Source organism: Pelodiscus sinensis, chromosome 1 (genome assembly GCF_049634645.1).
Source record: "Pelodiscus sinensis isolate JC-2024 chromosome 1, ASM4963464v1, whole genome shotgun sequence".
NCBI lineage: Eukaryota > Metazoa > Chordata > Testudines > Trionychidae > Pelodiscus > Pelodiscus sinensis.
In genome coordinates this window covers 92,802,030-92,814,481 of record NC_134711.1, presented here as the reverse complement: position 1 = coordinate 92,814,481, position 12,452 = coordinate 92,802,030, and the positions used below count along the sequence as shown (strand labels likewise).

At 53.7% G+C, this 12,452-nt stretch overlaps 1 protein-coding gene across 4 annotated transcripts in view; it reads left to right on the top strand.

The window, feature by feature from the left end:
- Positions 1 to 11,718, top strand: part of CYTH4 (cytohesin 4) — a 32,183-nt gene extending 20,465 nt beyond the window's left edge. For all 4 annotated transcript variants that reach the window (XM_075937495.1, XM_075937502.1, XM_075937521.1 and 1 more), the window contains 6 exons: positions 4,108 to 4,219; positions 4,552 to 4,628; positions 4,995 to 5,066; positions 6,199 to 6,353; positions 6,898 to 8,016; positions 8,503 to 11,718. In XM_075937495.1, coding sequence (XP_075793610.1) covers positions 4,108 to 4,219; positions 4,552 to 4,628; positions 4,995 to 5,066; positions 6,199 to 6,353; positions 6,898 to 6,970 — 489 coding nt within the window. In that variant the 3' untranslated portion in view covers positions 6,971 to 8,016; positions 8,503 to 11,718. The remainder of the gene's footprint in view (positions 1 to 4,107; positions 4,220 to 4,551; positions 4,629 to 4,994; positions 5,067 to 6,198; positions 6,354 to 6,897; positions 8,017 to 8,502) is intronic.
- Positions 11,719 to 12,452: the final 734 nt, after the last annotated feature.

Below are 12,452 nucleotides of genomic sequence, written 5' to 3'. Positions count from 1 at the left end.
CTGTACCATGCTTGGGGAGCAGGGGTGCTGCAGGAGAGAGGTATGGATGTCTGGAAGATGAGAGAATTTGTCATGGCCGGCAGACAGAGAGGGTGCATTTGAGAGACCCCGCCAGTGTAGCCTGGTTGGTCAGTGTGTGCTGCAAAGCATGATGGCGATAATGGCGATACCATCATTGTGGGCCAATTTCTGAACTCCTTGCTCACACTGTAAAAGCGGCGAGGAGTCCTGTGGCACCTTATAGACTAACTGAAGTGTAGGAGCATAAGCTTTCGTGGGCAAAGACCCACTTCGTCAGATCCATGTCAGATGACATGCATCTGACGAACTGGGTCTTTGCCCACGAAAGTTTATGCTCCTACACTTCAGTTAGTCTATAAGGTGCCACAGGACTCCTCGCCGCTTTTGCAGATTCAGACTAACACGGCTACCCCTCTGATACTTGCTCACACTGTGTAGCACCCATGAACATCCCCACTGGATCCTGAGGACTATTCGCAGAGCAAGGGGCGGACGTGAATAAGGGGCTTAGAGTCTGGTTCTATGATTTCAGTGTGTCAAGGGTACCAGAACAGGGGGAGGGGTGTGGAGCCATAGCCCCATCACTTTTAAAAGTGCCTTCTCCCTTTTTTCCTGCCTTAAGGGTGAGCGATGAGAGGAGGGGGATAACTGAGTGGAGAGAGCCCTCAGGGGAAGTGGCAGAGTGGGGCTGGGAAGTGACAGAACACAGGTGGGACCTTGGGGAATGGGTCAAGGACTAGGGGTGGAGCTGGGGAGGACGAGGGACAGGGCCACTAGGGGGCAGAGCGCAGGCAGCCAGGAGGGGAACAGAGCCACAGTGTAGGTACTGGTGGCTCCCCCATTTCAAGGAAGCTTCTGGCCCTCCTACAATGTGTTCTCGCTGAGGGGAGCTTTGGTGTCTCTGCATGTCGTGCTGTTTCTGCACCTTAGGACCACGGGTTCCTCTGATCCTGAATGCCCTTGTGCCCCAGCCTCAGAAAGTCCAAAGGGATTTTTTTAAATTTATGAATTCCTATATTGTCTGGGGGCCATTCCCCCTCTCACTAGGCCTCTCTCTTCCATGTGGCACTGCCTGTGGGTTCACCCTCTGGCTCCGTTGGCAGTATCAGTACCCAGAAGGGGATCCACTGTTACAAGAGGGAGTCGTGAGGCTTGGGCCAGGAAGAGCCTTAAGGACCAGATTTCCAAAAGAGCAGAGCAGCTCTGTGGGCCGTATTCAGGGGCCTAAAGGGACAGAGCTGGCCTTGAAGGGAGACCAAATGCAGGTGTGCATTGATGGCAGCAAAGCAGTGTATGCATGTCCTGCTTTTCCCATGCCGTTCCCATAGCTGTGAAGACCAGTCATACAACACAAGGCTGAGCCAGGCACTTTGACAGCCCCTCCCTTCTCACCCAATCCCCTGAAAGAGGAAGGTCTCGCATCTCCTGCTCAGCTTTAGCCTGTAGAGAGGGGAACTGCACAGTGCTGCAATTGCAACTCTTTCTTTGGGTGCCCACAGCCCTAAACCACTGTGTTACCCCTCTGCCTGTGTGCGTGTGCGTGTGCGTGTGCGTGTGCGCCATTTCCCTGCCACACCAATCTGTCCAGCTCACCAGCAAACTCCTCAGGACTCTGCCAATCTTACCCTGGCCTTGCCGGTAACATTCAGTGAACCCCTTCTCAACCCCGCTAGGGAAGTTTTTCAACCCCTGACTGCCCGTAGAAATACCAAGTCTGCTGCCTCCAGACAGACAGAAACCACACCTGCCTGTGGGCTCACAGAGGACACGCTCTTTCCCCTAGTATGCAACACTGAGATGGTTCATAGTAAAGCCAGCCCTTAGTGTCAGAACGCAACACAGAGATTTAAGGGATCCTTAGCCAGAGGAAAAGAGATAGAATCATAGAATCATAGAATAATAGGACTGGAAGGGACCTCGAGAGGTCATCGAGTCCAGCCCCCCGCCCTCAAGGCAGGACCAAGCTCCGTCTACACCATCCCTGACAGATGTCTATCTAACCTGTTCTTAAATATCTCCAGAGAGGGAGATTCCACCACTTCCCTTGGCAATTTATTCCAATATTTGACCACCCTGACAGTTAGGAATTTTTTCCTAATGTCCAATCTAAACCTCCCCTGCTGCACTTTAAGCCCATTACTCCTTGTCCTGTCCTCAGAAACCAAGAGGAACAAATTTTCGCCTTCCTCCTTGTGACACCCTTTTGGATATTTGAAAACCGCTATCATGTCCCCCCTTAATCTTCTTTTTTCCAAACTAAACAAGCCCAGTTCAGATGGTGCCAAACAGCACAAAAAGAACACGCGTTTCAGTGGCTCAGACTTACTCTTAGCAAATGGCAAGCAGCTTTCCCACGTCCATCAAGAGATCTGCATGCACAGCCTCCCAGAGCCCCCGGGCACTGCCCCCTTTGCCCTCTAAAGTGATGGATAATGAAGGAGACCCTTGGCTACTTTTTTAGTCCAGAAAACCTTTGAAATGTAGTCTCTGAAACGTAACCCCCAAGCTCCTCGCCTCAGCTGCCTGGTCTTTAGGGAGTAGGTGACTAGTCCACTCTTCAGCCTCTGATGGATTTGTTTCCTCAGTTGCTTCTCTCAGAGCTTGATCCATGCTGACAGGTAAAGCCACATTCCTTCGTTTATCAACTGCCTCCACACCCTAATGTCAGAACATCCTGCCTGTGCCCATCCACAGCTCTGTATTCACAAACTGTACATACATCACACAGTGGTCTTCATGACCAGTGTGGCACCAGTTTTCATATGAGACCTCACAAGATAAGGTTTAGCTAAATATTCTGACAACTGGGTATTGGGTGTAAGGAGTTTGTCTGGCCTGCTAGGATTTGCTGTTCCATAACTTTGCACCCTTTGCTGGTTAGAATCGGGCACTCTTACCTGCCACAGGGATGATTTGGCATTCAGAACACTGTGTCAACTGTATCCTGTTCATGAAACCCCCCCAACCGCAGCCATGACTTTGTTTGGCACTCCCCCACTGCGCTTCTTCCTCAGTGTGGAGGGCTCAGATTTCTGGTACCATGTCACTTCCTGACGGTTGTTTGGAGGAAATTGCAGGAACCTTTTGGTCAGAATCTTGCATAATAAATGATGTCAAATCCCAGTAGCACAATGTGGTCCCTGTAACGGACGAGAAACTGGAATGCCTCCACAGCTGCGCAATGGACTGGCATGTGCCTGATAGCTCCCGTGTGTGTGTCTGCTTCTCATTGCTACCCTCTGCGCTTGTGTCTGTTCAAAATAGCATGCTACCCTTGTGGGAATTCGTGTGTGTGTGTGTGTGTACACATGCATGCACAGCCAGTCATTTATTTACAGGAGTGTTCCTCACCTGAAGGGGTTATACAGGTGTCTTCTTATATGTGCCTGACAGGGCCAGTCCTAACCAATTGATGGCCCCAGGTGACCGCCTGGCTCACCCATAGGGTTGCCAGATGGTTTTAAAAAAAATACCAGACAAAAATTTGTCAACCGGGCAAAAAAAAGGGGTGGGGGGTTGGGGAGTAACCAGGGAAAACTGGGGAGGGAGGAGGATTTGGGAGGTTAGGCCGAAATTTGGGAGGTCGCGGCCCACCCCTAAGACCGGCTCTGTCTGCGGCCCCTTGAAAATGGCGGCCCCGGGCAACCGCCCGGGTCACCCACCCCTAAGACCGTCTCTGGTGCCTAATTGTTGACTTGCAGGATTGTTCCTAGTGTGTGTGGTGTGTGTGTATGTACATGTACCAACACCTGATTGCTCACTTACTGGAATGTTCTCCATTGTTTGTGTGTGTGTGTGTGTGTTTACCACACCTAATTGTTCACTTACAGGAGCTTTCTCGTGTGTGTGTATTTACTCACACCTGATTGCTTACTTACAGGAGTGTTCTCCATTGGTTGTGTGTGTGTGCATACGTAACAAGGACCTGTGTAATGGCCACATACTGCTCCCTTTTCGTCTTTGAGAGATACCATGTAGGCAGCAACTCCAGTCCATCCATATACAGGGAATGTCAGTGAGAGAGCTGAGGTCCCCCTGTGCTGCCTAAAGCTTTTTAATTTCTCTCTTCCTTTTTCTGTGGGACAGAATCTGTTTGAGAGCATTAAAAACGAGCCGTTTTCCATCCCGGAGGATGATGGGAATGACCTCACACACACTTTCTTCAACCCCAGCCGCGAGGGCTGGCTTCTTAAACTGGGTACGAATCCCCTCCTTGTGCAGCTCTCCCCCATGAGCATCCCCCAAGTTTCCTGCGCAGCAGTGGGCAGGTCTGCAGCAGCATTCTGCTGCCATGGGTTGAGCCTGACCCCTGGTGTTCAGATCTACTGCTGTCGGCTCCTGCACCTCCCAGAGCCTGCAGATTCAGCTCCCTCCTCCCTATCCCCACCCCAGTTCTGAGCTGTGCCAGTTCCCTGTGTGCATTCAGCATGGGGTGGAGGCTTTATCCCTGGCCACTGATCTTCAAGGGATGATGAGAGTGGGGAGGGGGCCTCTCAGGGACTGACGCCTTATGGTTCTTGCTGTTCCTAGGGGGTCGAGTGAAGACCTGGAAGCGCCGTTGGTTCATTCTGACTGATAATTGCCTCTACTACTTTGAATACACTACGGTGAGGGCTGTGCTCCAGCCAAGCAAATCTCTGCCAGGGGCTGTATTTTCCAGGGGTAATGAGAGATCCACTCCACTCTGTGAACTCTGGACCGAGGTCAGACTAAGTCCCATCATTCCCATCCCCACCCTCACACTGTGACCCACAGCTGCCATTTCAGACATGGTACCTTCTGTCAGGCAGAACTCCGGCCAGCTATAGCCATGGTCTTCAAGCGTCCCTTTGATTTGCCAGGGTGCTTTTGCCTGCTCTGTCATAATGCTTGGGATGAGGAGGGGTGTACCAAGGCAATGGGGAGCAACACTTCTTTGGTCCGGGCACAGAGAGCATATCAGACACTCATATTGGCTTCTCATTGGCTTCCAGGATAAAGAACCTTTGGGGATCATTCCCTTGGAGAATCTATCAGTTCGGAAAGTGGACGACCCCAAAAAGCCAGTAAGTTTCCCCCATGTGGTACCATGACAAGATGGGCCATCCAAGATGCTAGCAGGTTTATCCTCCAGCCCTACTCTGGGGCATTGTCCCAGGCAGCAGTCTGCCGTTGTGGCACCTCTTGCCCCGCGCTGGGACCTCTTGCCAGGCAGATCATCCTCCTTTTTAAAGCTTCACATGGGTGCAGGTGCAAAACACAGGATCCACAGCTGCAGAGACCGGGTCCAAAGGGCACTATTTATGAGGGGCTAGGGGAGCAGTAGCTCCCTCTCCCAAAGTTTGAACCCCTGGATTTCAAAGGTGAGGTCTGCTTAAAGCCAATACCCTGGATCCAGAAGCAGTTTTGGAAAGGCAATGCCTTCCCTTGTCCATATTACCCACTGCCCACAAGCCTGGGGCTTTTTTGCCTTCTTCTGCACCCCAAGGCACAGGTTAAATCAGTAAGTAAACTAGTGTAAATGGTGGATTCTCTGTAACCTGAACCCTTTTTGAACCATGATTTGAGGGCTTCAGTAACTCACCCAGAGGTCGGGGTCTAATACAGGGGTGGATGGGTGAGAGTCTGTGGCCTGTGATATGCAGGGGGTCAGAACTGATGGTCGCAATGGACTTTGGCCTTCAAGTCTGGGAGTAAGAAATAGTGCTGTGCTGTTAGAGAGGCTCCCCCAGAAAGCTGACCTCAAACTGCCTTCCTTTCTGTCTCTTGTGTGTGGCCAGTGTTGGTTGCTGTATGGCAGGTGATGCTGTACTGTTACAGGTGCCCAAAAGATGCGAGGCAGCGTTCCTATTTGACTGTCTCTGGCAGGCTGTGTGAGGTGCAGTACATACCACAGGGTGCTTTCTGGGAACTTGTTCTCTCTCTCGGTAAAACATGGGTTAGTGGGCGAGACAGCACAGGGGTCACTGAGCACAGGGTGGGGCTGCATTTACTTGCCAAGCATCTGAGCTACTGGAATCGAGCTCAGCAAGGTTGAGATCCCTGGAGCGTTACAGGCAAAGTGTTGGCCCCAATTCAGGAACTGACAATCTCACTGCCACCTCTGCAAACTCCCTTAGCGTGACCTCCCAAAGTGGAGCTCCTGGAACAATGGCTTTACAGCCTGACCCCTCACTCCCTGCATGCCTCTCCCTGCAGAACTGCTTCGAGCTCTTCAATCCCAGCTGCAAGGGGCAGAAGATCAAAGCCTGCAAGACAGATGGGGATGGGAAGGTAGTAGAAGGCAAACACCAGTCCTACAAGATCTCGGCAGCCACGTCAGAGGAGCGCAACTTGTGGATTGAGGCAATAAAGTAAGGGGACAAGACCAGAGAGAAAGGAGATGGCTCCCCTGGCACGGTGAAATGGGGTGGTGTGAACTCCGGTCAGGGGAGATGTGCCACAGGCAGAGGCCAGAGCTGTCTGTGGGGCGCCAGCAGGCAGAGATGTAAATGCCAACGCTGTGCCAGCATGCAGAGCTGGGGGCCTCACCTTGCCACTGTAGGGCACTGGGGCAGCATGTTCAAGGCAAGGGAGCAGAGAGACTTGAAAGCCAGTGGTCGTCAGTAAGGGAGATCGATGTTCACACTGCCAGCATTCTTGACCCCCTCATCTCTCCATCCCTGTGGTTCCAGGGGCAGAGCTATCTTGCACCTGGAGGCTCTTGCAGAGAACTCCTACTGCCACCTGCAAAGCTTGACTCTCCAGTAGTTGAAGGCACAAGGTGCTGCTGGGGGGCCTGCAGATCCTCTGGTCCGGGAAGGGCTCCATTGTTTGTAGGCTCAGAGAATCCTGAGGTTTGCTGTGTCATTTCCCAGCCCTGACACTCTCTCTCTCTCTCTCTCACTCACTGTCCAGGACCAGCATCACCCGGGATCCCTTCTATGACCTGGTCTCAGCCCGTAAGAAAAAGATTGCCAGCAAAAACTGAGCCGGCTGCTGTCCCGTTCATGATCTTTAATAAGTGGGCCATATTGTCCCTGACAGAGTTCAGCCAGGGAAGGATGCTCAGGGACCATCGCCTTCCCCTACCTCCTGACTGCCAGGCTGACAAACCCCATTTGACGCCTGTCTTTCCAATCTGGGGATATGTCTACACTGCAAAGTTAATTCGAAATAACAGCCGTTATTTTGAATTAACTTCAATAGCGTCTATACATACAAACCGCAATTTCGAATTGAATTCGAAATTGGTAAATTCGAATTTGGTAAACCTCATTCTACGAGGAGTAACGCCAAATTTGAAATAGCTAATTCGAAATAAGTGCTGTGTAGACACTTAATTCGAATTAGCTGGCCTCCAGCCCTTCCCAGTTTCCCCTGGTGGCCACTCTGGACCACACCAGGAAAACTCCTCTCCTCTCCCCAAGCCCCGAGTCCTTAAAGGGGTAGACACTGGCCAGACGGCACGTGTCAGAGCCAGACCTGCCAGCAGTCTCTGCCCCTGACCCAGTGGCCCCAGGATGAGCCGGGCAGCCAGTGGCAGCCAGCCGCCCCCCGCCTAGTCCCCCAGCACCCAGGAGCCAGTCAGGGGTCGTAGATGCCAGGCTTCCTCCTGGACCAGTGAGATCATGGACCTCATTGAGGTTTGGGGGCAGGCCCCCAATGTCCATGATCTCCACACTAGGAGGAGGAATGTGGCCATCTATAGCCGCATAGCTGCCACCATGGCCCAGAAAGGCCACAGGCACACCCAGGAGCAGGTGCACCTGAAAATTAAAGAGCTGAGGCAAGAGTAAGCCAGGGCCACTCGGGGCAGCTCCTCAGCAGGAGCAGACACCTGCCCATACTTCGAGGCACTGGACCGCATCCTGCGGGGCGGGTTGGTCCGTGCCACCCCGGGGGGCAGCAAGCTGGGACCAGAGGGCCCTGACCAGGGCACAGACGAGGAGCCGCCACAGAGGGTGCCACACTGGCCGGACCCCTGAGCTGTCCCAGCAGCAGAGTCACCAGGGTCGTCTGGGGAGGCCACACCATGTAAGTGCCATCACTGTCCCCTTCCTGGGGGGGGGAGGGGTCAAGGGACCGCGCGCATGGGCCTTGCTTACCACAGATCATGCAGCAACCTGTGCACGTGCGAGCATGTGCCGTGCCACCCCTGGGCAGGTGGCTCCAGCTGCGTACCACGCAGGGGCTGTGACCTGATAGCCACACGCATGTGTGAAGAGACCTGACATGCTCCTGACCCCGGGGCGGGACACAGCAGGACGCCCTCCCTTCACAAGCCCCCTCTAACATCCCCCCCCCCCACCTCACTCACACTATACACAGCACAGGAGCATGGGTGCGGTCTCGAGGCAGCTCCCATTCCCGGGGATAGCCGGACATTCCGGCCATGGCCTTTGTGCAAGCACAGCGGCTCTGACGGTGCAGGGCACGGTCATCCTCACCTCGCAGAGGGGGGCTGGGCTTCACCCACTGTGTCCCCAGGGAGAACTGACCACTTCTCTTCTTTCTCCACAGCCGCACCAGCTGCACGTGCAGGGTGCACCACCCCGCCCGGGACATGCTCCCGCACCCGAGTGCTCCACAGGACAACTGCAACACGGTAGGGGTACCGAGAGCAGCAGCGGGGGGCCCTGCGAGCCCTGGCCTGCATCATGGAGCAGCGGGCACAGGAAGAACAGGAGTTCCAGAGGGAGCTGCTTGCCCAGGGTCGTGCCCTCTGTACCCATCTGGAGACCCTGGTGCAGCACATGCTGACTTGTGCAGCTCAAGCACCTGCTGCCCCCCCGCTACCATTCCTCCTCCCACTTCTACTCCCCCTCCCGCCTCTCCCTCCTCAACCTCCACACCCTCCTCCTCAATCTCCACACCCCCCACCTCAACCTCCGCACCCTCCTCCCCATCCCCCCAGGGACGCCGAGGCCCTCGCACCCGCCATGCTGGGAAACATGTGGCCTGATGAAACCCTGACCCCTGAGCGCTGAGTTTCCCCTCCCCCTTCCTCCCCTTGCTTCCCCCTTCCAGCTCCCTCCTCCCAGTTTTCCCCCTCCCCTCTCCCACCCTCTCTTCCCCTCTCCCACCTCCTTTCCCCACTCTCACCAGAGTTTCATTCCTCCCCCCCAGTTTTGTTAAATAAAGACAGTTTATATTTATGAAAAAAAATGTCTTTTATTTGACATCAGGAAGGGGAGCTAGGGAGGGGTAAATGGAAGGATGTGAGGGAGGAATGGGGCACGAGCCCCCGGTGGGGAGGACTGGGGTGGCTCTGAGGGGTGGATGCTCTCCTGCAGGTCCTCCTGGATCCTGACAGACCCCGATGGACCTCCCAGATGGCAGCCTGCAGCAAGTGCAGCCGGGTTAATGGCAATGATCCCACAAGATGCACCGGCGTGCCCAGGGGCAGCTCTGGCTCCATGTGGCCGAGTGCTGTGGTGTCCCGAGTGTGGGCACTCAGGACACTCCAAGACAGGACTGCTTTGCTGCCCCTCATCGAGGTAGACAAGCAAGCGGGGAACCCTGAGAACTGTCTGTCCTGGGTGGGGGTAGGGTCCCTTTAAGCACGGAGCTCAGTTAGCCTCAGGCAGCAGCTCCACACACTAAGTCCAACCTGATGCCCTGCCGGCACTGGTTCCAGCCAGCCTTAACTTCGGTTCAGGGTCCACTCAGTGTGGATGCGCTATGTCGAAATAGCAAAACACTATTTCGAAATAGTTTTTGTGTATAGATGCGTTATTTCAAATTAGCTTAATTTGAATTAACTATTTCGAATTAAGTTCACTCAAATTAACGCTGTAGTGTAGACATACCCCTGGAGTTCAAATCTGAAAGGGAGGAGGTTGATGCAGATGTGGACCTGGCTATGGGCGTGGCTAACAAGGGCCTGGCAAACAGGTCTCTGTGAGGGGCTGGGGCTCTGGAGCGACACCTTTGTGTTGACCTTCAGTCCTCCCAGTCTTCTCCCAGCCAGCAGCACTCCTGGGGGCTGCACGGCTGCACTGTTTCAGGGGAGCAGAGCTCTGCATCCCAGGTGCTCCTGGTCAGCAGCAGAGAGAGGAGGACTGGCGAGCACATACAGTGCCCTGGGGTTTTGAACTCTTATGTAAAAATCCCAAACCAACCACTGGGTGAAATGGTCTTTAAAAGGTAAGAGCTGCACAGGCATGACTACAAGCCTTGTCTTGTAAGTGGCATGCCCAGGGTGATGAATCTCTGCAGTGTCTGGACATGGAAAGACACTGACCAGCTGGATACGGTGTCTGGTTAGGGTATAAGTGTGGTGACTAACAAGCAAGGAAAGAAGGTGAAGGCAGCCATGGAAGACCATGATGCCCACTGGGAGAGGTCCACACCTCTGGGAGATGGTAGGTAGGAGGGGAATTGCAGGCTGGACTCTCAGCTGCTTCTGGGCTAGGTGATCTAATAAGCTATCTCCACCTCCTCTGATACCCTCTCTGCTCCCAACCTGTAGTTTGGAGGGCCCCTGCGTCTCTTCCCCTCTCCGACCATCCCTGCTGTTTCTAGCCTCTCCTTGGCTCCTTCCTGTGCCCTCCTTCCTGCCCCTTTCCTCCTGTAGGGGGCTCTGTCCACAAGGAAATCTGCAGCAAGCCCCGTGCAGCCAGATTATTTATTTTGCCAATGCACCAGGGATGGGGAATTAATTTCAAGAGGCAGAGACTGTATCTCGGAGTCGGAGCACGCGCTCGCCCACAAGAAGGAACGTGAAGGTTTTTGTCTGGTCTCTTTTATAGTGTGTCCGGGATTGAACCTCCGAGTCTTTCATCTGACAGTGAGTGAACTTGCCCCTCCAGACCCATAGGGGCTCCAGTATAGGGATGGAAGGCTGGATCGTGGGAGGCTGGGAGAGGGGGTAAGAGGGAAGGGCTTAGAGTCTTGCCCTCAGCTGGCAATTTCTTCAAAAAATCCTCGTTGAATGTTAAAAGATGCCACCAGCTTCCTGGCCTTGCCCAGAAGCAGAGATTCTGGGATTGTGTTCAGTCCTTGTGCCTGCCATATTCCCCTCCAGAGACATGGACCCCATGTCTGTTCTAGGGGCACGGAAATCTAATGCAGGGCTCTTATCTCAGCCCCCACCCCTCAGTTAGCTCCTGCAGGTCCCATTGGGGGCTGTCCCCCATATGTTCCAGAGCTAGATCACTCCAGAGTAGATTGTTTCGTGGGGAGGGGGAGCAGGGCAATGAGTAGGTAACAGGAAAGGTGATGGGGCAAGAAGTTATTCTACTCATCCATCCAACTAATCCAGCAACACAGGAACAAGGGTAGCGGGTTTCCCTTCTCCAGGGGGCTGAGAAGGGGAGGAGAGGGGGCAGAGTTTGTCATCCTTCCAAATGCGTGCTACCCACTGACTACACAGGCCGCACGAAGTTTACTAGACAGGCACACCCACTACCCACACACCCTCTATGAACACCCGCCTGCTGAGAGCCCACCCCAGCCCCGTGCACACACAATAGGCACAATTAGCAACATTGGACCCCTGCCATAGGCTGCCTCATGCTGGGCATTCAAAACTTGAGTTCCCCATACCTCAAATCCACATGCTGTTGCTGCACCCACCCCCCTTTACAGCACCCACAAACTCACTACAGGAATGATCTGTGTGGCTCCAGCAGCCAGGCCCTGGACGCTGGACATTTACAGTGGCTCACTGGCCCAGACACCCATTCTCCTGCATATCCCTACTAGAAATCAGCGCGTGCGCTCGCGCACACACACACACGCTATTAGATAGCACATTTGACAGATTGATGGCTAGCAAAAGCACTCGTCTCTCGTCACAGGCGGCACGGGTGACGCACACACACACACACACACACACACACACACAAGCACACACCCACCAAGAGAAAGCTGACACTTGTCCCCCTCCTATCAAGGACTCCTGCACGCAGCTGGTAATTTATTTTCATAATAAATTGCCATCGATCTTGGTAAAAGGCCAGGAGGAGAACAACGCAAAGCCAGGCAGCTCACTGCATCCTGCGCCTGCCCCTCCCGCGCCTGTTTATCAGCTCCTCCTTGGAAATATAATACATTTTAAAAGGCTTTCTAGAAATCATTTGCAAGCAAGGGAGGTGGAAGCTGGGAGGGAAGCCAGGGGTTTCAGGCAATTCAGCTTAGAGAGCTGTGTATGTAGCAACGCACATAAAAAGCACTGCGCAGAGGAAGGGGTGGGAATGCTTACGAGAGAGCTGGACAGGTGGCAGGGCCCAAAACTGAATTCTGAAATAAACTTCAGTGCCAGATCCCAATGTTGTGGTTTGCACCTGTCTCAAAAAAGGGCAAATTGGATCCTCCAGCCATGCCTGACCTCAGGTGAGTGGGGGGGAAGAGGGGTCAGATTTAGAACCGAGGGTGTGTCTAGACTACAGGGTTTTGTTGACAAAAGTGGACTTTTGTCGACAAAACTATACCTGCGTCTACACTGCTGCTGAGTTCTGTCGACATAA